At 44.5% G+C, this 25,951-nt stretch overlaps 1 protein-coding gene across 1 annotated transcript; it reads right to left on the bottom strand.

Moving 5' to 3' along the window:
• Nucleotides 1-20,055, bottom strand: CUNH16orf89 (chromosome unknown C16orf89 homolog). The gene is made up of 8 exons (XM_005081696.4): nucleotides 19,813-20,055; nucleotides 18,064-18,213; nucleotides 5,789-5,939; nucleotides 4,760-4,877; nucleotides 4,019-4,154; nucleotides 2,931-3,035; nucleotides 727-810; nucleotides 1-365 (listed from the first exon to the last, which is right to left on the bottom strand). Exons 1-8 carry the CDS (start codon nucleotides 20,006-20,008, stop codon nucleotides 175-177), a joined length of 1,131 nt encoding a protein of 376 aa, XP_005081753.1. The 5' UTR covers nucleotides 20,009-20,055; the 3' UTR covers nucleotides 1-174.
• Nucleotides 20,056-25,951: the final 5,896 nt, after the last annotated feature.

The raw sequence follows: 25,951 nt of genomic DNA, 5'->3' as shown, positions 1-25,951 counted from the left end.
TGCAATTGACTATGCTTTATGTACTCTGCTGACATCTGGTCGACCCGACTCTCCAACTCTGCTTTCCTTGGCCCTGCTCTCTTGATACTTTTAAACACCCGGATGTGGTGATGGGGTTATAGCTGCTCAATTTCCCCAGGTGTTCCCTCAGCATGTGACCCTTGACTCCAGGATCTAAGAAGAAACTCTAAGAGGCCTGCCAATCCTCTGCACCTCAGGCATGGTAGCACCATCTTGATAGTCGCTCTCTGGTGACTGTGTGGGTGGATGTGGCTCTCCATTGTCTGGGTGGTATTCTGCCAGGATGTAGAGAAAGCCACCCAAGGCTGCGACTGCGGTGGCTGTGTTGTGGCAAGAGCAGCCATCTGTAGGGAGGAGAGAGGTCCCGGGAGCAAATTGGACTTTTGTTCAATACCCTCCCCTCTATCATAAATGCTTCATGGATTTCTCCAGATGATCTTCCAGGCACCGAGTAGGCATATTTGGTGTCCTGACCTAAGAAGACCATCATAGATGCCAACCCTTCCCTTGCCCTCTACAAGTAAGGCTCAGGCCTTTTCCCACTGAGGGAGCAAACAGGTGGGAAAGCTCAGTAGTAAAGCACTCACCAGCATGCCCAAGACCCTTGGTCTTATCCCCTTGTACTGGGGAAAACAACCACCACCAAACAGGAGAAAGCCTTGATTGCTTGGGTGATGGGTAAGTGAGCCCCTGAGTATTTGTCACCTGTAAACAGTTTTTCCCATCTTCGAATTCTTCTTAGAATGCCCTGACGATGTGGAGTGCCTTCCAGAAGTTCCCTCTTTGCATCTGGAGAAGAGCCAAAGGAGAAGGACAGGCTTTAACTCTCACTCAATAAGCCTCTTGCCCTCCTGACCCTTTTAGGGACTTAGAGCAGGGGTTATCACATGTGGGTCGTGACCCCTTTGGTAGTTGTAGATCAGATATCCTACATATTGGATGTTTACATTAAGGTTTGTAACAGTACCAAATTTACCGTTACAAAGTAGCAATGGAATGATTTTTAAGGTTGGGGGGTCACCACAACACAAGGAACTGTGTTAAAGAGTCCCAGCATTAGAAAGGTTGAGAACCACTGTTCTAGAGGTTTCTGCCTGTGGCTATCTATAGAGCCCACCACAGGGTCATGTTTGTCCTCTTAACTCCACCCCATACATCAGAACCTCTAGAGGGCTCCTAAGAAATGCAAAGGTCTGCCCTATAGGACCATTCACTCCTTAAGCGTCCTAGGCCTCTGCATTTTATAAACCATGGTAATACTGTTTGTTTGTTTGTTTGTTTTTGTTTGTTTGAGATGTGTTTCTCACTATGTAGCTCTGACTCTCCAGGAACTTGACCTATAGACCAGGATGGCCTCAAACTCACAAAGATCCTCCTGCGTCCTCTACCTCCCTAGTGCTGGGATTAAAGGTGTGTGCTACCAAGACAAGCTGTTGGATTGAAATAGGTTCTCACCCCATAGACCAAGTTGGCTTAGAAATTATAACAATCCTCCTGCCTCAGCCTCCCAAGCATTGGTATTATATATGTGAGCCACTGTAAGCTGTTTTTGTAACTTCTTTTACTTATTTATTTTTGTGGTACTTTATGTTGAATCTGGAGTCTTGCATATGCTGGGCCTGCACTCTGCCACCTAATCCCTTTTAAAATTATTATCAGGGGTGGAGAAACAGATCAGCTGTCAAGAGCACTTCCTGTGCTCCCAGAGGACCCAGGTTTGATTCCCAGCACCAACACAGCAGCTCACAACTCTCTGTAACTGCAGTCCTAGAGGACCCAAGTTCTCTTCTAACCTCTGTGGGTACTGCATACATGTGGTACACAGACACGTTCAGGAAAACACTCATACACCTAAATAAAATTCTTATTACATTGAATTATTTGGGGGTGATATGGCATGTGTGTAGAGATCAGGAGACAACTTGTGGGAGTCAATTCTCTTCTACCACAGGAACTAGGTCATCGGATTTGGTGGCAATGGTCTTTGCACACACCCTATGCCTACTTGAAGTGCCCCTCCCCCAATTGCTATTTTGAGGCAGGGTCTCACTGAATGGCTCAGGCCAACCTGAGACACACTCTGAGGCCAGGCAGGCTTTGGGCTTCTGATCCTCTGCCCTCAGTCTCTCCAGTGGCTAGAGAGACGGCGCCACATCACCATCGTACATAATCACGCCTCAGCGCATCACCACGCCTCAGCGCATCACCACGCCTCAGCGCATCACCACATCTTAGCTTTCTTCGTATTGCAAAGGTGGTTGCTGCTTTAAGGACTCCGAGCTTCTCATGAAGATCCTGGCACTTCTCAGGAGCCTGCCCTGTAGCGGGCACAATCTGGAAATTTCTGGAAGGTGATGATGCTTGTGCTCATTTATTTTCAGATGGGAAAATTGAAGACAATCTGCTGTCCTGTGTCACATGGTTGGAAGAGGCTTCTCCCGTGGCTTCTCAACTGTCACCCCTTCCTTGCAGACTTCCCTGATAACACCTGTATAAAGAAACTTCTTCTCCAGTGTACTGTGCTTTCTCAGCTCTTGGCAGAACTTGGCATGACCATGTCTGTGTGTGTAGGGGTTCTGTTCCCTTCCTTCAGCCCTGACTTCCCTAGTACCCAGACAATGTCTGGCACATTCACATACACTCAGGAAATGCTGAAGGAATGGATTTATTAACACAAGTGCAGCAGGTCAAACTTCCTCACAGGGATGCCTTCCCATTTGCCAAACTGGGCTCTCAGAATGCAAAGCCCATCTCCAGCATACACACACACACACACACACACACACACACACACGTATGTGTTGCAAATCACAGTTAATGCTCAGTGCCAGTACGTCCTTTTCTTGAATGACCCCAAAACCAGGACCCCACCAACCATTGCTCCCATCCAGGGCAGACAGACAACTCACCAGGCTTCCCGAAGCATCCCGCCAGGGGCTTCTGCCAGCTGAGGATAGCCTCCAGCCAGTGCAGCTTGTAGAAGTCAGAGAAGCCAGCCATACCACAGAACATAACTGCAACACACATCAAGGTTCCTCTGTAGGCCTGTCTCTACCTGTGTTTTTCCTTGTGTCTCTGGGGCCACCACAGGAGGCATGGTTAAGGAACCTGCCTGCTTCTGCCTCCTCTGCTCTAGGATTATGGGGTGGGGAGGGGCTGGATGTTCTGTCTTAGTCACCAGAGGCTCCCAGGCCCTCGTCCTTCCTCTCTGGTCCTATCACCAGACTGAGGAGTCAGGCTTTGTGGAGGAATTTGGAAAGAAGCAGCCACCCAAGGGCTCCCTTTCTCTTTATCTCCAAGACCTTGGGGATGGGTTGGGGGGTCTGTTTGCCAGTTGGTCAGTCTGTCCAGAACTCCCTCAGTAGATGGGATTTGGTGAGTAAAGAGCAGTCACTGTGACAAACATACACAGTGGTCAGTTACATTTAAGCCCCTAATAAGCAACATATGTATTTGTATAAGTGGAGGCCAGAGGTTAACTATGGTGTCATCCCTAAAGTGCTGTCCACCTTATTTTTTATTACATTATTTATTTTCTTATTGCCCGTCAGCATGTGTGTAGAGATCAGAGGACAGCTGGTGGGAGCTGATTCTCTCCTTCTACCTTGTGACTCTCAGGGACTGAATTCACCTTTTCACCCCTAGAACCATCTAGCTAGGCCCACCTCACTTTTGAAGACAGGACCTCTTGGGACCTTGACTTGCCCATTCACTTAAGCTGGCTGGCCACCAAGTCCAGAGGATCCAGTCTCTGCCTTCCCAGTTCCCTTAGGGCTCTGCCTGTCCCTGCCTCAAGGATTACAAGCACGGGTCACGTGTCACCACACCTGGTTTTTTCACAGGAGCGCTGGGGCTCAAGCTCAGGTCCTGACAAAGCCACCTCCCCAGGCTTGCACCTTCGGTGTTTACTTAATTTAGCAATTGTAGTGTGTGCATGCAGTCCCCTTGTCAGCACCCTCTTCCCTCCCCTACCCTGAGGGAAGAAGGCTAGGCTTACTGTTTTCCATGAAGAGGTCTTGGGTGGGGTAGGTGTATCCCATGGCCTCGGCTCTCCGGTTCAGTTCCATCATATTGGCACAGAAGACATCCATGTAGTGCTGGCTCTGGTGGAACAGCCCCTGGGTGCACCCTTGCTGGGGGACAGACAGCAGGAGACCAGGATGTGGGTGTGTGGGAGACACATGCTCAGTTAGGGAGGGCCTGCAGCTCTAGCTGGTTTTGTAGGGGCTGTGTCTGGAGGAGGGGCTCTCCTCCTTTCCCAGCCACACTCGCCTCTCTGCAGGTCAGCGAAGTCAGCTTAGATTCTGGTTTGTCCACTAGGAGCTAAATGACCGTGGCTCGCTGATTAGCCTTTCTGAGCCTCAAAGTCTATTTCCAGAAAGGGAAGGCCATGCAGGTGTGTCCAACCTTTTGATATTCTGGGCTGATATCATATGCACAGTGGAGTTACAAAGGACCCTCAGAAAACTTTATAATGTTTTAAGTGGGATTACAGTTTTGTGTTGCGCTGCATTCATAGGTTGAACACTAACTACCCATAGAGGGGATTTTGCTTGGGTTGGCAATGTGGGTTAAGTAGTGGTAGCGCCTGACATGAGAACAAACAGTAGGCGGCGCTCTAAGGCAGCTCCAAGTGCCGCTAGAAAGCGTGGGCCAGGGAGCCTCACAGCACACCATGCCAAGCTATGGGAGGAAAAAAGAGTTGAGAATAGGCTTGGCTTCTCTGCTCAGCACTTACCATTCTGGCCCAGAGGAAGAAGAGCAGCTGGTGGGACAGGCTGTAGCCTGAGCATCCAGCCTTGGTCATAAGGGTCCTGCAGAAATTGGAGAGCCTGCAAGGCTGGCTGCTGTCTGTCCTGCGAGAACACAAGCCAGACTGATGAGGACAATGCTCCCTCCCATCCTACCCAGAGTTCACACACCCTGTGTTTCCCCCATGATTGTTAGGGTGAGGGTTCGGGGCACAAGGGTTACCAAATACAATACAGGTGTCCCAGGTCTTACTTTGTTTTGGGACAAGATCTCATGCTGTATCCCACTCCTTCTGTCTCAGCCTCCTTGAGTGCTGGGACTACGGTATATGACAACATGGCTGCTGTGTCCTGATCTTATCTAGCTCAGAGGAGCCGATGCTGAACTGTCCTGGGCTTGGACAGCCACCAGTGTCTGAGACTTCCTATCACTCCACGGAGTCCCCAAATATCTTTCCTATCAGTCTCCTACATAAAGGACAATTCAAACCCAGCAAACTGGGAAGTGTGGTCTGGATTCATCATACTTACTCATGCCCTACATGACAGTATAGGTCACCACCCAGGGTGCGGCCCCTCTGTGGGTCAGCTGAAGGAGGCTAAGAAGACATTGCCCCCTCCATCCTGCCCTGCCCCCTGCACTAAAATGCCCTAGGCCTTGCTGCAAGTCCGTCAGCTGCAGAAGGAAATGGGGAGTAAGACTGTTCAGTTGCCTTCCTGGACCCACCGAGTCTGTAAGGGGCCCCCAGAGGCTGGATGAGATGTGCTTGGGGCCCTGCAGGGGCCTGGTGGGGACCGAGGCTTTGTCCTGTGCACAGAGGGACTTGGACAAAGCCACTTTGGGGAGGAGTTCAAACTCTGTGGTCCAGGGAAAGTGAGGTCTGGACTGCACGGAGCAGGGTGGGAGAGGGTTACCGAGCAGCTGTGCACACACACCTACATTTGCTCAAAGCTCCGCTTATGGCTGAAGGAAAACTGTGGGGCTTTTCGGTACTGGGGAGATAGGGAGGACCCACCCTGTTCCTAGCAGTTGCACCAAGCATGCGTCACTGCTTTCCTCTGAGAATGAATCCAGGGGCTCCAGCCAGGGGTAGACCAAGGAGGCATTGGTGCGTCTCCAGGCATGGGGCAACTTCCAAAACCCAGGCTGAATGCTCGGTTGGAACTCTGCAGAGAAGGAGAGGAAGAGAACCAAGATCCACAATAGTGATGATTATTCCCAGCCCAGAAAGTGGATGCCCCTCGTCTTACGCTGGGGTTTCCACTGATAAACACCATGACCAAAAGCAACTTTGGGAGGAAAGCATCTCTTTCAGCTTACAGCCCTCAGGTCACACGCACTCTATCACCGAGGGAGTCAATGAGGAACTCAAACAAGGCAGGAAGCTGTATGCAGCAGCTGATGATACAGAGGCTGTGGAGGAGTGCTTGCTCAGCCTGCTTCTTATAGCACCTAGGAGGCCTTGCCAGGAGTGAACCACTCACAGCAACATGGGCCCTCCCCCGTCAATCAATCATTAACCACACACCCTCCTACAGGCAAATCTTTTTTTCTTTTTCCTTCCTTCCTTCCTTCCTTCCTTCCTTCCTTCCTTCCTTCCTTCCTTCCTTTCTTTCTTTCTTTCTTTCTTTCTTTCTTTTTGATACAGGGTTTCTCTGTGTATCCCTGGCTATCCTGGAACTCAATTTGTAGACCAGGCTGGCCCCAAACTCACAAAGAATCCGCCTGCCTCTGCCTCCTGAGTGCTGGGATTAAAGGAGTGTGGCATCATTTTATGGGGGCATTTCTCAGCATCGAGTGCCTCTTCTCAAATAAATGACTCTAGCTTTTGTCAAACTGACATAAAACTAGCAGGACACCCTCCTGGGACCTAAGCCCACAATCGGTGGCAAAGCCTGAGCTTTGCCTGGATTGAGCATGAAGTTTGAATCACACCAGTTACCTTTCTTCTGTGAGGTCAGCCCAGGCTGACCTCAGACTTACAACATAGCTGAGGATGGCCTTGAGCTCCCCTCTCCTCGTCTCCACCTCAACAAGTTCTGGGATTATGGGCATGCACCGCCACAACTGATTTACACGGTGTTGGGAGGGAACTCAGGACTTTGTACATGTTAGGCAAACACTCTACCAACTGAGCTACATCCATAGCCACTGGTCCCCCTTTCAAAAACGGCAAAACCAGAACACTCCCCCTAGTCCATAGGGGATAGGATTTATCTAAATACACAGCAGGCATGCATATGGGGCTCAGACATGTATGCAGATGAAACACTCACAACCATAGACAATTTTAAACATATCTAAAGGGAGGCTGTTACGACCCTGAAGTTTACCTGATGCACAAAGCCTCTCACTTGTCGGGGAATGAACACTCTCCTAATCAATACCAAGGATTTATGGACAGGTTCTGCCTAAATCCACAGCACCCCATGGGACTGTGAGGTGTCGCTAGAAGTCCCCAGGCCTCTTGGATGGGGTGCAAGGTGGAGCTCTTATGAGATCATTGCCCAGCCAGGGGCTTCTGAGGAGGTTGGGTGCAGTGTTAAAGGTCTCATCTCTCCTCTTCATCTGTGTACTGATTCTGTGGGGAGTCAAAAACTATCCAAGAGGCCTGCGAGAGGCTGTGAGCTGTCGTTATGTGGAGAGCTCGTTGGTTCTGAGGTACTAGGAATTAGACAGATCTGACAGGCACAGGGTGTGGTGATGTATTATTTATGATTTATTAAAGCCTGCCCTGTAGGATTGTGTGCCATACCTGTAATATGCTTTATCATAATAAGTTAAAAAAACCTGTTTCATTTTACTAGAAACATGTTCTGGAGCATTGTCTGTTTTATTTTGAGCAGGTATACCCATGATGGTCATAACTTCTAGCAAATATGTAATTACTGAATCAGCTTTTTCCAAACTCAAAGCAGCTGCCTGTTGAAAACCTGACTAGGTATCAATGGTGTGATGTACATATTTTAACTTTTCAAATTCTACAAAATGGAACACATTCATCTGCCATAGGTTTTTTTCTTTAAATTCTGAGGACTTTAGCATATTTCCTATCAATAGCTGATCAATTTCATGATCACCTTGTGCCAGAGGGCCTGGCAGACCCATATGGGATTGGATGTGTGTTTTATATATATATGGGATGATTCCTATTCCTGATTATGCCCTGTAACTGAATAAATAATGAAGTCAATTCCGTATCATTTGGTATAAATTCATCGGTTTTAATATGCAAAATAAGTCTTTCTTGTGAATCAGTAACTATGTTGAGAGGTTCTTTATGATTCATTAACACCATGAGAATAGCATATAATTCTGACATTTTTTTTGATTTTTTGAGACAGGGTTTCTCTGTATTGTTTTGGAGGCTGTCCTGGAACTCACTCTGTAGACCAGGCTGGCCTTGAACTCACAGAGATCCTCCTGCCTCTGCCTCCCTATTGCTTGGATTAAAGGCATATGCCACCAACCCCTGGCTAATTCTGACTTTTGGACAGAATTATAAGGACTTAGATCCACTTTACTTAAACTTTATGATTTGTATTCTGCCTTTCCTGTTTTATTTGCATCAGCATAGAATGTAGGGGCTCCAGTTATTGGTGTTTCCTGTACAATGTAAGGAAGGATCCAGTTAGTTCTCTTTATAAGTTGAATTTTCTTGCTTTTGTCATTAATCTCTCTCAAAAAATTACTAGAACCTCTTTACCAGGGTTCACTTTCTACCCATAATTTGTAAATTTTATCATTGGTAAAAGGCACTATAATTTCTACTGGATCTATTCCTGCTATCTGATGAGTTCTCAATTTTCCTTTTAGGATCAACTCAGAGATCTTTTCCACATAGATTTTAAAATTTTTACTTAGTTTATGTGGCAAAAGATCTGTTCTATGATAACATCTCCCCTCTGCATTAAAACCCCTGTTGGGAAATGCTTAGAGTGTAATATGACTAGAATGCAATTAAGCTTTAGATCCACACAATCCACATGTGAAATCTGTAATTCGTCTTCCACAAAATACAATTCTCTCTCAGCTTCAGCTGTTAATTCCATGGGACTATTTAAGTTCTTGTCACCATCTAAGGTTTTGTATAAATTAATCCATTGATCAGGTGTAAAGAGAAGCCTTCCCACCAGCCTGGTTCCAGAGTCGTATCAGTCCCAAATAAACACACAGGAGGCTATATTAATTATGAAGCTGTTGGCCTTGCTTGTTTCTTATTGGTTAGCTCTGACTTAAGTATTTATCCCATAGCTGCTAATCTAAGTATTCCTCTTACCGGAGTAGTTTCCGGGCTTCTTATCCCATGGTGGTACATCTTGACTCTCTGTGTTTCTCCTACCCAGAGTCCTCCTTGACTCCTAGTCCCACCTACCTTACTTCCCTATTGGCCAACAGTGCTTTATTGACATATACACAGGACTTCCCCCATCATCTCTTTTCTGTCTAAACAAAAAGAAAGGGGCGGGAAGGTTTCCCTTTACATAATGGTGATCAGGAGTGGGATGATGAATTTCCACGTAGAATGACAAAAGCTTTAAAGGAATTTTAGAAACAGAAGAATGGAGAGAAGCACAGATTTTTGGTAGCAGCGTTTTCTCAGGTGGGCTCTTTTGCTATCTACAAGCAGAGACTCATGCACGGCTCACTTAAGAAAGTCATCCTGACTCAGCATAAGCAAAACAAAACAAAACAAAACAAAAACAAGGTTCTTTTAAGAGGCTCTGCTAACAATTGAAAGGTGTGTACGGACAGCTGGAAGTGGCAATGACCATATCTCCAAGCCGGCAGCTTTTGCTGGATGTCAGCATGGACTGAGGCGGTAAGCTGGAGTCACGCTTACGCCCACCATCTTGGAAAAACTGCAGTTTAAACAGCCACGGTTTTAACAGATAAGACATGTGACCAGAAAAAACATAAAGATTTACAGTAAAGTCAGACTTGGATGAAGAGAAACCTCTAAAGGCTTACAGTGTGTTTAAAAATATACATAGGATTGAGAGAGAAAAAGAAACGGCATAGTGATAAATAGAGAATCTAGCTGTGGTGGTGCAAGCTGGTAGGATTTGCTGCAGAGGCAGAGGCAGGCTGATTTCCAAAGAGAAACCCTGTCTCAGAGAAATAAATAAATAAATAAAGTAAAAGAAATAGAGTAATGTAAGCCACATAAAGATGGAAAATACACAAAATGTCTGGATACTGTATACTATTGTGTTTTTCAGTTTTTTGATTGCTCAGGAAGGAACAACTGCTAAAGTACACTTGATTATAAATGCTGCTAAATTAATTCAACTTATATCTTTTGAAAATGCCTTGACTTCAAAATTTAAGTATAAAGATATGTTACTTGGGAAAGGAGTTTTTGTTTATGTTTCTACAGAAAATGAAAAGCCGAGGATTCCTTCCAGGCTTCTGTGGTTTGATGAACCAAGACTCCCGGAAGCAGTGGACCAGGGGTTCCAACAATTGAAACAGCTAAGATGATGCAGTCTTACAGACCCCGAAAATACAGACTTATACAGGTTTCTAGGTTTTGTCATGATCCCCATGGTATGAACAGCGCCCCTTTCCAGCATGAAGCAGTTTGGAATGAGCGACGTCCTAATTCCCATCTTGTTTATAAATCTTTGTTTTCATTTAAATGGGATTGTTTATAATTGGTTAATGATCACAATCAATCTCTTTTTAAAGGAAAAATGGGATTATGGTATGGAAATGAATACTTTGTATTGGTATGGTTTTTCATTTATTGATACAAATTCAAGGTCAATTTTGTGATGCGTATATTTCTCCTCTTGATTAAGTATTGTGCTTATACTGTCTTTTAAAATATAATGCATAATTAAATACAGATTATAGATAGTCAGAACTTATAGTTAGGTAAGTTAGGTTTTCTAGATATACAGAAATATATTTGAGATAGATAGTCTTCAAACATTTCAAAGACCTTCAGAAAATGGCATTTAAAATATTTTAGGTTTTTCTTGACAATGAGAAATGTCTGCTCCCGGCATCACCAATTACATCTGAGAGGAAGATGGGCATCAAAGAAACTCGTTATGGAGTTTGCTTTCAACATGGCAAGATTAGCCTAGACTGCTTGACTGTTGCTGTGTAAATTGGATATGCAGGACCCACAGGAAAGTGACTGCTGAACTCAACATTACAGAGGAACTTCGGGTGACTGTCCAGGCAGTAAGATGTCTCTGTCAATTCTAGTGTTTATATATTATCCTTCTGTGGTCTTTGATGGAGTTGAAGGCAGATAGTTATGATTATAGTTTTCCTTAGTTATGATAAAAGATAAGCTACATATAGAACTTTGGACTCACAAGGATGGGATGGATGATATTTTCTTTAAATCTTGCTAAATGTTAGTAGACAAAATATTGTAACTGTGTTCTTACTTGATAACTGTTCTGTTATATATAATTTGACTATGTTAAAGTTAAGACCTTTCTTTTGTTTAGACAGAAAAGAGGAGATGATGGGGGAAGTCCTGTGTATATGTCAATAAAGCACTGTTGGCCAATAGGGAACCAAGATAGGTGGGACTAGGAGTTGAGGAGGACTCTGGGAAGGAGAAACACAGAGAGTCAAGAGGTAACGCCATGGGGTAGGAAGCCCGGAAACCTCTCCGATAAGAGAAATACTTAGATTAGCAATTATGGGATAAATACTTAAGTCAGAGCTAGCCAATAAGAAACAAGCAAGGCCAACAGCTTCATAATTAATATAGCCTCCTGTGTGTTTATTTGGGACTGATGCGGCTCTGGAACCAGGCTGGCAGTAAGGTTTCCCTTTACAATCAGCTTTTATCCCAAGGTTGTAGATAGGAAATGTTTCCTAGCAATATTTGAAAATCATTAAGAGTCTGAGATCCATCTCTCCTAATTTGCACCATTTGGGGGCTATTTTTTCAAGACAGGGTTTCTCTGTGTAGTTTTGTAGACCAGGCTGGCCTCAAACTCACAGAGATCCACCTGCCTCTGTCTCCCAGATGCTGGGATTAAAGGTATATACCACCACTGCCCAGCTTGAGGTCTAATTTTTTTGTAAACCTATTTTATAACCTAAATAATTAATAGAATCTCCTCTTCATATCTTTTCAGGAGCATTTTTTTTTACTTTTTGAGACAGGGTCCTCTGTGGCTTTATAGGCTGTCTTGGAACTAGCTCTTGTAGACCAGTCTGGTCTGGAACTCACATAGATCTACCTGCCTCTGCCTCCAGAGTGCTGGTATTAAAGGTGTGTGCCACCACCACCTGGCCAGAAGCAATTTGTAATCCCAAACAAGGCAAAATTTTCTTTACTTCTTCAAACATTTTTTTCTAAATGATCTATATTTGAATTAGGCAATAAAATGTCATTCATGTCATGATATGATATAGATTGAGGAAATTGCTTATGTATTATTTCCAATGGCTGCATTACAAAATATTGGCACAAGGTGGGGCTAATTAACATTCACTGTGGGAGAACCTTCCATTGATATCTCTTAGCAGGCTGAGAATTATTATAAGTAGGCATTGTGAAGGCAAATTTGTCTCTGTTCTTTTCTTGTAATGATATACTAAAGAAACAATCTTTTAAATCAATAATGATGAGATGCCATTTTTAGGCAATAGAGAAGCAAAGGAATCCCTGCCTCTGCCTCCCAAGTGCTGGGATTAAAGGCATGCACCACCAACGCCTGGCTATTTGTACTTTTAATTTTGGTCTCTGCTCATTTATGGAAGTTTGCCAATATACTCACTTTGTGATTTTTTTTCTGACTTTTTTGTTCTCTCTTTTATGGCTCTTCTATAATCCAGAGCAGTTTGATTTTCTCTGGGAAGTGATTTCCAAGGCAACAGGGAAGGACTGAACAGAAGTTGGCATAGAGCTTTGCATAAGGGTCTGTGAGAAGTCCCTCAAGGCATTTCCAAGCAGTAAAGTATTACCTTGATAATCTCTTGTGGACCTACCTTCTTTTGTCCAATGCCTGCCTTTGTCACACCTTCTGCATAATTCAGAAGGGAGGGATGGTCTGTTTGGAATATATTTATAAAAAGAATTTTTTCTAGAAATGCCCTTTTCGGGTGACCTTGTCTGCCACAATTAAAACATTTGACATTTGATTTTTCTTTAAACCTCTTGAAATCACCTTGCCTATCCATGTATCATCATCATGACCATGAACTTTAATGTTAATTGTGTCTCAGAGCCAATCCTCCAAAGGTGCTGATCTTGAGTTTAAAGGCCTAATCATCCTTTTGCATTGGGCATTAGCATTTTCAAAAACCATAATTTCAATTATTATTTTTCTAGCTTCTGTGTATGATATCACGCTATTGACTGCTGATGAGCCTTTGTAAGAAATCCATGAATGCTTCCTTTGGGCCATGCATAACTTTTTTTTCAAGATTTATTTATTTATTACATATACACCAAATTGAATTGTAGATGGTTGTCAGCCACTATGTAGTTGCTGGGAATTGAACTCAAGACCTCTGGAAGAGCAGTCAGTGCTCTTAACCTCTGAGCCATCTCTCCAGCCCCGGGCCATGTATAACTTTTGTAAATGATTCAGTTTTCTTTCTTGCTTCTCCAATTCTGTTCCAAGCATTCAAAGCTGCTACATGGAATAAACCCAAGAGGTGGTCATCATATTGACATTGCCTTTCTAAAGGAGCATAATTTCCTTCACCAAGAATTTGATCTTGTAAGATATCTATACCTTTAGCTTTAGTATTTTGTTCAATATCCTTAGCCTCTTCTATGAACCAGGAAGTCCACTGTAATTGTGGTCTAGGATCTAGGACAGCTTTAATCAAATCTATGCAATTTATAGGGATAACTCTATTACAAACAGACCATGTGTTTATCATCTGCTTCACAAATGGTGAATGGATGGCATATGAGACTATTACTTCCTTGAATTTCCCTAAATCTAACTTGTCACAGGCTTCCAAGTAGCTCTTCTAGAATCTATTCCATTACTGGATATATTAAAGGTGGTTCTCTTAAGACCTTAGAGTTTTCGTTTTTAACCTGAAAATGCAATGCTGAATTTGGTTCTCCATGTAATTCCTCAGTCTGGGTTTTAATATCTTTATAATGTGTTTTAATAAGTTTTTCTAAGGTCTGCTTCTTAGCACTTACATCAACCAATTATTTAGAGATAAACTAAGAGTTATCAAAATGACAACAAAAATTATCAAAATGATAATTATCAGCATGTCAATCCCAGCTAAGTTGACAAACAGGACACCAAAAAGAGTGACTGAAAACCTTGCCAAGACAAGGCAGGTCAAGAAAACTTAAAAAAGAATTCTGAACACAAAAGAATAGTGTCAAGCATGGTGGTAGCAGCGTTCCCTCAGATGGGCTCTGTTTTCTACAGGAGGCTTCCTGACTCAATGTTAGTGCCAAAAACTGCAGGGCTCTTTTAAGAGGCCCTGCTGCCAAATCTTAGGTGGTGTTTATGAGCAGCTGGCGGCACACTTCTTGGTGGTAGCATGGACCAAGAAACTCTGCAGAGTTGTGGCAATAAACATGTCTCCTGCCAGTACCTCTGCCACGAAGCTAGACTCCCGGGAAGTCAAGAATGAGGCAGAGCCAGCCACCAAGCCACAGCTTTAATCCATGCAGCTTAGCAGAATAAAGACTCATGTGGTCAGAAAAGATAGAGATATACAGTAAAGAAAGATCCAGATGGAAAACAAACAACAACAACAAAACCCCTTTAAACAGTTTATAGTGTGTTTAAGAATATATGTAGGCTTGGGAGAGAAAAAAAGTATAAAGTCCTTAAAAAAGAAATAGAGCTGGGCGTTGGTGATGCACACCTTTAATTCCAGTACTCGGGAGGCAGAGGCAGGTGAATCTCTGTGAGTTCAAGGCCAATCTGTTCTACAGAGCGAGTTCCAGGACAGCCAAGGATACACAGAAAAACCCTGTTTCAAAAAAACCAAAATATAGTAATTTTAAAAAGCCACATAAAGATGGAAAATACACAGAGAGTCTGGATATTGTATGTTATTATGTCATCTTTGAATTGCTTGACTGCTGAGGAAAGAGCAACAGCTGCTAAAAGACATTTGATTATAAACGCTGCTGGATTAATCCCACCTATATATTTTCACAATGCTTTGACTTCAAAATTTAAGTCTAAGGACATGTTACTTTGCAAAAGAGGTTCTGCTTTTGTCTCCATAGAAGATGAAAAACTGTGAATTCCTTCCAGACTAATATGATCAAGCAAGAGCCCCTGAAGCAGTGGCCCAGGTGGTGCAACATCCAAAACAGCTGAGACAATGCAGCCTCACTGGGTTTTCTCAGGATCCCCATGGGACTGACAGTGCACCCAAACAGCAGGAAGCAGTTTGGAGGGAACTATGTTCAAATCCCCAAATACCCAAATATTGTTTATAAATGTTTGTTTCCTTTAAATGGGGTTAATCATAAATAGTTCGTGATCACAGTCAATCTCTTTCTAAAGAAAATATGATATAAAATTAATACATTGGTTTAGATTTTAGTTTACTGATACAAATTTAAGGTTAGTTTTGTTATATGTATATTTTCTACTATCGTTTAGGTATTGTGTCCATACAGTTCATTTAAAATGTAATGTTGGTGGCACACGCCTTTAATCCCAGCACTTGGGAGGCAGAGGCAGGCGGATTGCTGTGAGTTTGAGGCCAGCTGGTCTACAGAGCGAGTGCCAGGATAGACTCCAAAGCTACACTGAGAAACCCTGTCTCGAAAAACAAAACAAAATGTAATGTATAATTAAAAAGCACAGTTTATAGATAGTCATCTTAATAGTCAAAACTTATAGTCATGTTAGTTCTCTAAATATACAGAGACATATTTGAGAAGGAGAGATAGTCTTAAAACATTTCAAAGACTTACAGAATACGACATTTAAAATGTTTTTTTAACTTAGGACTTTTCATGACAATGAGGCACATTTATTCCTGGCAACACCAATTACATGAGAGAGAATGATGGGTATCAATGAAACTCATTATTGGGCTTGCCTTCATTGTGGCAAGGACAGCCATTTGGACAAAAACTTCTCTTGCCTGGACTGCTTGACAGCACACTGTCCAAACTAAACAAGCAGGTTACAAAGAAAAGAGATTGCTGAACTTGCCAAGGGACAGGATGGTCCTTCAATGTTCCTGCTTCATCAAAAAGTCTGTCAGAGTCGGGTGTTGGTAGCACACACCTTTAATTCCAGCACTCGGGAGGCAGAGGCAGGCGGATCTCTGTGAGTTCGAGGCCAGCCTGGTCTACAGAGCGAGTTCCAGGACAGCCTCCAAAACAATATAGAGAAACTCTGTCTCGAAAAACCAAAAAAAAAAGTCTGTCAGACACTCTGGGCCTATAGGCTGAAGATGGATGACTCAACATTACAAAGGAACTTAGGGTGACTCTCCAGGCAGCAAGATGTCTCTGTCAATTCTAGAGTTTATATTTTATCCTTCTGGGGTCTTTGATGGAATTGAAGACAGATAGTTATGATTTTCCTTAGGTATGGTAAAAGATAGATTACATATAAAACTGTAGACTCACAAAGATAGGATAGATGATAGAATATTTTCTTTAAATTTTGTCAAATGTTAATGGACTAAATATTGTAACTATAATTATTGTTTGATAACTGTTTTGTTATATATAACTTTGCTATGTTAAATTTAAAACCTTCCCTTTTATTTTAGAAAAGAGAGATGATGGGGGATGTCCTTCTGTATGTTGTGAATATATGTTTCTCTTATTGATTGATGAATAAAGCTGTTTCAGCCAACTGACAGGGAGGATTTAGCCAGGTGGGAAACAGAGATACTCCTGTGAGTAACTCCTCACCCATACTCCTGTGAGTAACTCCTCACCCATACTCCTGTGAGTAACCCTTCACCCATAAGCCTGTGAGTAACTCCTCACCCATACTCCTGTGAGTAACTCCTCACCCATACTCCTGTGAGTAACCCCTCACCCATACTCCTGTGAGTAACCCTTCACCCATACTCCTGTGAGTAACTCCTCACCCATACTCCTGTGAGTAACCCCTCACCCATACTCCTGTGAGTAAGTCCTCACCCATACTCCTGTGAGTAACCCTTCACCCATACTCCTGTAAGTCCTCACCCATACTCCTGTGGGTAACTCCTCACACATACTCCTGTGAGTAACTCCTCACCCATACTCCTGTGAGTAAGTCCTCACCCATACTCCTGTGAGTAACCCTTCACCCATACTCCTGTGAGTAACTCCTCACCCATACTCCTGTGAGTAACCCTTCACCCATAAGCCTGTGAGTAACTCCTCACCCATACTCCTGTGAGTAACTCCTCACCCATACTCCTGTGAGTAACCCTTCACCCATAAGCCTGTGAGTAACTTCTCACCAATACTCCTGTGAGTACCCCCTCACCCATACTCCTGTATTATATGTAATATATTAGTCCTATATGTATTAATGTCATTGGTTAATAAAGAGTTGAATGGCCTATAGCTGAACCGGAGGGTTTGGGCAGAAGAGCCAGACTAGCAGAGTTCTGGGGAGAAGAAGGGCAGGGTTAGAGGAGTTGCCAGGAGATACAGAGGCAACAAGACATGCTGGAGGACAGGTAAAGCCATGAGCTATGTGGCAATACGTAGATTAGTAGAAGTGGGTTAATCTAAGTTGTAAGAACTAGTTAGTAATGAGCCTGCGCTATTGGCCGAGCATTTATAATTAATATTGAGTCTCCATGTCAGTTATTTGGGAACTGGCAGGTGGGAAAGAAAAGCCCATCTACAAGGAACAGATGAATGAGGCTTATAAGACAGGAGCCTCTGTGGCAGTGGCTCTCAACCTGTAGGTCTTGACCCCTTTCACAGGGGTCACCTAAGACCATTGGGAAAGACAGATATTTACATTATGATTTATAACTGTAGCAAAACTACAGTTATTAAGTAGCAATGAACATAGTTTTATGTCTGGGGGTCACCACAACATGAAGAACTGTATTAAAGGGTCACAGCATTAGCAAGGTTGAGAACCACTGCTCTGTGGGGGGATCCTTAAAAGGGGCAAGACGATGGACTTTTTTTTTTTTTGCAAGGAGTCAGGCCACCTCAGATTGTCTCTCTGGTCTATGATGGGTAGTCTGGATTAAAGCCAGGAAGTGGCTGTGTCATCTGTGGCTTCCCAGTGACTGGTGTGGACTGTCCTGACCCTGCCATGCTTCAGGGGAAGCTCATATCTAGGTGTTTCAGTGAGCACCCAGGATGCAATAGGCCCACCCTGCTCTTACCTCTTAGGTATGTGGGGTCACTCTGCTTGAGGTAGAAGATGGATTTTTGTAGTAGAGCAGACAGTGTTTTGGCCAGCTGTTCAGCACGAAAGCTGAGAGGCTGCAGCAGGGGGTTGGAAGCCCATTTTTCATGGACTCCTTTCAGTTGCACTGGAAGGGGAGGTCAGAGGTCATTCATCTTAGCATTTGATCAAACGTGTGCAGGGAAAAACATTCAAGGCTATACTCATGGTCCTGAGTGGAAATGAGGCTCCTATAAAGCAGATCTGGGCTGGGGGTGAGGTTAAGCCTGAATTCTAGAAACAGGCTTAGGTTCAAATCTTCACTCTCCATGCCTTTTCATCAACTGGCCAGAAAAAGTCACTTACTCTCTCTTCCTTCATCATCATAAATTGTTACTTCTTAGGGGGGATGTTTTAGGGATTAAGTGAGCTAATGTGTGGAGACAGCATTTTCCGTTGTGCAAAGAAAGCAACTAACGAAGTTTGCCTTTCTTTTAGATTTATTTATTTATTATGTATACTGTGTTCTGCCTGCATATGAGCCTATGACCCTACAGGCCAGAAGAGGGCACCATATCTCATTATGGATGGTTGTGAACCACCATTTGGCTGCTGGGAATTGAATTTGGGACCTCTAGAAGAGCAGTCAGTGCTCGTAACTACTGAGCCATCTCTCCAGCCCCAAATCTCAGCTTTTTGTATTGACTTGACAGACTTTAGTATGTGAGGGATAAGCAGGGAACAGTCTAGACTGGTGAAGGCATTTGGAGGCATGGATTTGTTCTTATGGCCGGTGTCTATTTATCTACCATTTAAGATATCTTCATAGGTTCCTAAAACTATGGGGGGTAGCATTGGTATGAAAGCCAGACAGCCTGAGGTAAATCATGACTATTATTTCTTTTTCTCCCTCCCACTATCTCTCCTCTTCCTTTTTCTCTTCCTCCTTCTTCATTCCTTGTTGGATTTTTTTTTTTTTTTGGAGACAGGATCTCTCTCTGTATCCCTGGCTGTCCTGGAACTCACCATGTATATCATTCTGGCCTCAGTGTCACAAAGCTCACCTGATTTGTCTCCTGAGAGCTAGGATCACAAGCACACATCACCTCATCTAGCTTATGCTAGATGGGGTTTGGCAAAACTGCATATGTCTCTGTCTCACTTAATCTCAGCCTGGAGGGGATGGGAATCTCCGAGGGGACGACTATTGCCCAAGACTAGGTAGACACCAGGCATGAGATCTTTGTCACTTTGGGCAGGAGCTCACTGCCACCTGCACGAGTACTCATATGCTCGCACACCGTTGTGTCTTGGTGTACTTTGGCCAGTTTCCAGCCCACTCCTTCCAGATCATATGCCTCCCAAAGCTAACAAACACTTGGCTGTTTTCTTGGGGCCTTTAGCTGCTTTTGTCAGAAGGGGAGGAAATCAGGCAGGGGCATGTTTTGGGGGAGGGTTCCTGTTTTGTCTCCAGCCACCCTTAGGCAAGGGGAGTGATAATCCCTTACTGTTCCCAGCCTGTCAGAAAGGGCTGTCAAAGAGATCTTTTCCTTCTGAGACTATAATTGCCAAATATTTTTTCATATTGTCTTTAAGTCATTATTCTACAAAGTTTGATAAGAGCTGGCTGAGAACCACACTCTCAGGAAGAGCCCAAGGATCCTCACCTTATCCAGGGGGCCCTGGGGTCTCAGGTCTTGGGGGAACTGGCTTTCCTAGCATCCATCCGGTGGCAAGGATCACATACCTTCTAGCACTTGGAATCCCACTGCTCCGTCCAGGTTGATTGCAGGCAGCCTGTCCTCCAGGAATAAGGTGGCTTTCTCTAGTGCAGTCAGGATCAGGCCTGCCATGGTGCCCTGCGCAGTGTCTGGCCATGGCAGTGAGGAGGGCTGTGGTGGCAGGGCCAGCAGCAGGAGTAGAAACAGCCTGAACCTGGCCATGAATGGCTTTCTGTTGGTGAATGGCCACACCCTGAAAGGCCAGGAACCCTCCCAGATCCTTTAAATACCTTGTTCCCGCCTCTCCCTCCACCCCTCTTCCCCAGGAAGACTTGGAGACCAATGCTAGGGCAGGGCTGCCGGGGTCACCACAAGGCCATGGGCATGGTCAGACCAGTCTGGCACAGGAGGTTTGCTGGTTGTTTTTGTGTGTAAGTGTGTATGGGTATGAGTTTGTGTGGGTGCAGTGTGTGTGTGTGTGTGTGTGTGTGTGTGTGTGTGTGTGTGTGTGTGTGTGTTCGAGCACATGTGGAAGCCAGGGGCCAGCCTCTGGTATCATGGTACCACTGCTTAGGAGCCATCCACCTTGACTGAGATAGAGCCTCTCAATGGCCTGAAACTTGCTAAGCAGTCTGGGTTGGCTGGCCAGTGAGCTCCAGGGATCCTACTGTCTCAGTCGTCTTGGTGCTGGGATTGCAAGCATGTGTTATCATGCCTGGCTTTATGTAGGTTCTAGGGATTGAACTCAGGTCCTCATGCTTGTTCAGCAAGCACTTCAAGCACTTCACTGAATGACAGTTGTGTCCCCAGCTCCCTTATCTTTCTTGACTTAGTTTCCCACCACTGATCTAGCCATGGGTGACTGAAGCTAAAAAAAAAATCCAAAGTTTTCTCCCTACCACTAGGACTACACTATGTCACCCTGGCTGTCCTGGAACTCACTTTGTAGACCAGACTGGCCTGGAACTTAGAGATTCACCTGCTTCTGCCTCCCAAGTGCTATAATTAAACACATGTACCCCAGGCTAGATAACAAGAAGGGCCCAAAGAGGGAGGCATGGATTCCCCTGGGGAGGGAAAATAGAAGAGCTCTCCTGGGGAAACTGAGGGTGAGGGTGGGGGGATGGCAGGGGGATGGGAACTTGAGGGAGTGGGTGGGGTGGACTGGGTGCAGGAGGCAGGTTGGGGGTCTGAAAGTAAGGAAAGAGACATCTTGATAAGGGGTCCCATTTCAGGGTTAGGGAGAAAACTGGTGCCAGGGAAGCCCCCAGGAATCCACAAGGATGACCCCAGCTAAGACTCTTAGCAATAGTGGAGAGTGTGCCTGAACTGGCCACCTTCTGCAATCAGATTGGTGACTATCCTAATTGTCATCAGAGAGCCTTTATCCAGTAACTGATGGAAGCCGATGTGGAGTTCCACAGCCAAGCACTGGGCTAAGCTCTGGAGTCTTGCTAAAGAAAGGGAGGAAGGATTGTATGAGCCAGGGGGGGTCAAGGTCATGACAGGGGAGCCCACAAAGACAGCTGACCTGAACTCGTGGGAGCTCATGGGATTCAGAACCAACAGTTAGGGAGCCTGTATAGGACTGACCTTGGCCCTCTGCATGTGTGTGACAGGTGTGTAGCTTGGTCTGTTTGTAAGACTCCTAGTGGTGAGATCAGGACCTGTCCCTGGTGCTTAGCTGGCATTTGGAAACCTGTTCCCTGTGCTGGATTACCTTGCCCAGCCTTGATGCAGAGGGAAGAGCTTGGTCTTGCCTCAACTTGATGTGCCATGCTTTGTTCAAGTCCATGAGAGGCCCTCCCCTTTCTGAATGGAGACAGAGGAAGAGTGAATGGGGAGAGAGGTAAAGGGAGGCGAGGTCGGAAAGGAATGGGAGGAGAGGAGGGAGGAGAAACTGGTTGGTATTTCAAATAAATGAAAAAAATTAATAAAATAAAATAAGGTGTGTTCCACTGTGACCAACAGGTTTGCTTGTTTTAAGTAAGTTTGGAGCTAACTCATTGGCAGGTACATTGTATTCACAAGCTTTCACAGGATGGCACTGGAGCAGCGGGAACAGATCTAAGCTATGAAGTTAGGTGTTGGAACATGCTTCTGATCACAGTACTTGGGAGGGTGACGAAGGAGGACCACTGTAAATCTAAGGGCAACTTGTAATCTATAGCGAGTTCAAGGCCAGAGCAACCTGATGATCCTGACTCAAAACTTAAAAACATAACAGGAGTGCTAAGATGTAGATCAGTCATACAGAATATAAGAAGTAAAATCAAATGGCTCATTTTCAAAGCGAAAATAGTGTGGGTCCAATTATTGATAAACAGAAAATGCTGGACTCCCGATGGCAGTCTATTAGCTACTAATAGGTTTTCTGCCCTCCCCAACCCTTTGCCCTATAACGAATTTCTTCACTGACCCAGTAAACCAGATTAAGCCAAATTGAAAAGTTATAAACAAAAAGTTTATTTGAGCAAAACAACTCCCAGGCTATTTCTCCAGTCCCAGAGATTGAGGCCTGAGAAGCACTCCACCCCCCCCAATAACTAAAGTAGGAAGACTTTATAGGTTGTAGGCAAGGGGTGATGACATGCCTACCACAAATTGGGCTTGTTGTGCCCAAGTATTGTCAAAAGCTGAGCTCTTTACTTGGGGACTTGGGTGGCTGGCAACTTCAGGGGAGGAAATTGTAATAACTGCCAAAAATGAGGAACTGTTTTTGGTTTTGGTTTTTGTTTCTTTTGAATTTGGAGACTCTCTGGGCAGGGTTTGGAGGCAGAAAGACAGAAGATAGGAATGGCTGTTTTCCATATTATGTAGGGTGAGGTGCAGGTTCCAACTGAACAGCTACTACCATCTGAACAGTTAGTCTGACTGCCATCCCCAAAACTAGATGTTTAGAATGAAAAGTCACTAACAGACAAGGACAGCCAGGGTTCCCAAGGATCTGCAGACATGATAAGGTCATGTATCTGATAAGCTTTAGGAAAAACAGGATGCAAACCATAGGTTACCCTGCACATGGCTTTTGTTGAGGAAAACAATGATAAGAAAGAAAACAAATTTAAGTGGTAGAGGGAAAGACAAGACCCAGATTGTACCATGAGCCAGTGAGGAAAGGCGTGTTTTAGTCACTGTCCTGTTGCTATGAAGAGACACTACGACACAGCCACTCATAAAATAAAACATTTAATTGGGTGTTTGCTTATAGTTCAGATGTTTAGTCCATTATCCCATGACTCTGGCATGTCTAACATTTGGGGGTCTCCAACACAATCCATGTTCACCTTCACAGCTTCCCACAATAGCCTCTCTGGGCCTCCACACAGGGGCACCCTTGATACATGCCCGCCTCAGTAGCCTTCCTTGGCTATGGAGGGAAGTATTTCACAATTCCTTTCCTGTTTCCTTGATTCTAAAGTCAGAACCACTTGATCAAAGCTGCCAAGTTCTGATCCTTGACTGCGGCTGGAACTTGGCCTCCTCATTCAGTTACATCTGCACCAGTTTTCTGTTGCTGTTGCTTTTCTTCACTGCCTTTGCTTTTCTTTAATTTCTTTTCATAATTTGTAATTTGCTTAGCTCAGTGTGGTCTTGCCTGAGGCCACCACTCCTTTTATTCCATTTAGCACTTGGCTTTTCTTTAAACGTTTTATCTGGATTTGGCTCCAACATTGCACTTCCTAATTTTCCTAATCTCCTCAAACCGTACATTTTGTATTTTTCCTTTCTCAGTGTGGTGATTTGAAAGAAAATGGCTCCCAAATGGGGTGGCACTATTAGGAGGTGTGGTCTTGTTGATAAACCTCAATTCTTTTTGACTCATCCTGAAATTCTTTTCAAGAATCCTAGCTTTATCTGAGAAGTTTTTGAAGAGAGCTGTGTCTCCTCTGCAGCTCACAGGCATGGGTGGCAGCTGCCCTTGGTACATGTAGTCAGTCTATCCAGCCAGGAAGCCTCAAGTGGACCTGGAGTGACCACTGTGCTCATGGTTTGGGTCTGCCATCATCTCACATTTGAGATGTGAGTTAATCTTGACCATTGACCTCATAGGATCTAAAATCACGTGGGAAACGAACCCCTGGGTATCTTTTTGAGGGTGTTTCTAGATTTCTGTTAACTGCTGTGTGAAGACCCTCCCTAGATGTGGGCAGCACCATCCCATGGGTTGGATCCTGGGATCCTGGATTGAATAAAAGGGAGAAAGTGAATTGGGCTCCAGGACTCACAGCTCCCTGCTTTCTGACTGTGGACACTATCTGGCCAGCTGCGTCATACTCCTCCTGCCACGCCTTCCCCACTTGATGGACTGTACAATCAAACTAGGAGCCAAAATAAACTCTTGCTTCCTTAGGTTGTTTTGTCAAAGCAATGAGAAAAGTAATCAATACCTTCAGAGCTTCCTTTTCATCTGAAAGCCACAGCCTCCTGCTCCGCCTAACACATACTTTCCAATGGTGTGGCTTTGATTTCCCCAGTCTGTGGAATGTAAGGTCATGGACCATTGTAAAAAGCCAGTGAAAGATTGCCAAGTCCTGTCTCAAGCCCTGGGGACACTGAGACTGGCCTAGGAGTGGCCACTGAGGGCTCCAGGCATGCCTCTGATGAGCTGGCACAGCTCCCACCAGGAGGATATGGCTGGCTTCACAATGTGCTCACCGGGTTTCTCAGCATGAGGATGGCGTCTTAGTTAGGATCTAACCACTGTGAAGAGAAACCATGACCAAGTCAACTCTTACAGAGGAACACATTTAACTGGGGCTGGTCTTCAGTTCAGAGGCTCAGTCCATCATCATCATGGTGGGAAGCATAGCAGTGTGCAGGCAGACATGGTGCTGGAGAAGCGGCCGAGAGTTCTACATCTGGATCCACAGGCCGCAAGGAAGTGACTTTCACACTGGGTGTGGCTTGAGCATCTGAGACCTCAAAGCCTGCCCACAGGGACCACTTCCTCTAACAAGGTCACACCACCTGACAACAGTGCCATTTCCTGTGGGCCTTTAGCAGACGTTTTCATTTGAACCACCACAATGAGCAAGGTCCAAATGTGCTACATGTACGCACAGAGCCGCCACAGTGAGCTGAAGAGATGGTTCAGCTGTCAATCCAGGTTTGGTTCTCAGCACCTGCCTAGCAGTTCGCAGCCATCTCCAGTTCCAGAGGATGCAGCGCCCTCTGCTGACCTCTTCAGACATACAGTGCCTATATGCACATGCAGTCAGACACTCATACACACAAAATAAAGAAGAAATATCATTTTTAAAAAAACATAGTCTACCTCTGACTTTGTGTGACCAGTACATGCCAATAAAATCTATGGCTTTTGCTATCTTTCTTAGTTTATTTATTTTTGTTTTTCCACTTCACTTATTTAGTTAATTAAAACATTTGTTTGCCAGGTGATGGTGGCACATGTCTTTAATCCCAGCATTCGGGAGGCAGAAGCAGGAGGATCTCTGTGAGTTCGAGGCCGGGCTGGTCCGACAGCCTCCAAAACAATACACAGAAACCCTGTCTCGTAAAAAAACAAAAACAAAAATACAATAAAATTTGTTTATTTATGTTTCTGTGTGCATCTTTGTGAGTGTGTGTGCATGCACGTGTGAGCTCACAGGTATCCATGCTTGTGTATATACTATGGGACTGACTGTCTTCCTTTGCAACTCTTTGCCTGTTCCTTCTCTCTCTCAACTTGAGGATCCTGTTCTTCCTTATAAGCTGGAGTGATGCCTAGCTTGATACATGGATGTTAGGATCTGAACGCCTGTCCTCATAACTGCAAGCAAGAGTTCCTAAATGCTGAGCCATTTCTCCAGCCCCTTATTTATTTTTTTTGAGATCCAGTCTTATGCTGCCCAGGTTGACTTTGAACTCTTTATGAAGCAGAGGCCAACCTTGAGTTCCTGATCTTTCTGCTTATCCCCAAAGTGCTAGGTTTCCAGGTATATGCTATCCATGCCTGGCTGCTCTTTTGTATTTGAAATGTAACCAATATGCGTGCATCTTAACACATGAAGAGGGAAGTATTTTGCTTAACAGATTTTTCCCACTGGAAGGCACCTCTGTTAAAGAGAGAATGACCAGCTGGAGGCCCTGTGGACCTTTCCCTTCTATCAACAAAGATCAGTTCCCATGTATATACACTCTCCAGGGAATGGCTTCTTT

Source organism: Mesocricetus auratus, unplaced genomic scaffold, assembly GCF_017639785.1.
Source record: "Mesocricetus auratus isolate SY011 unplaced genomic scaffold, BCM_Maur_2.0 Super-Scaffold_100007, whole genome shotgun sequence".
In the NCBI taxonomy this organism is placed as follows: Eukaryota; Metazoa; Chordata; class Mammalia; order Rodentia; family Cricetidae; genus Mesocricetus; species Mesocricetus auratus.
The sequence above is the reverse complement of the archived record's forward strand: the minus strand, read 5'-3'. Positions and strand labels throughout refer to the sequence as shown.

Excerpts from the sequence above, each read along its gene's own strand:
- CUNH16orf89 (XM_005081696.4), bottom strand. The coding sequence starts at position 20,008 with ATGGCCAGGTTCAGGCTGTTTCTACTCCTGCTGCTGGCCCTGCCACCA. Across the intron at positions 4,878-5,788 it reads GTGCAACTGCTAGGAACAGG|GACAGACAGCAGCCAGCCTT; the intron begins GTGGGTCCTCCC and ends GTGTTCTCGCAG. Across the intron at positions 3,036-4,018 it reads AGACCTCTTCATGGAAAACA|TTATGTTCTGTGGTATGGCT; the intron begins GTAAGCCTAGCC and ends TGTGTGTTGCAG.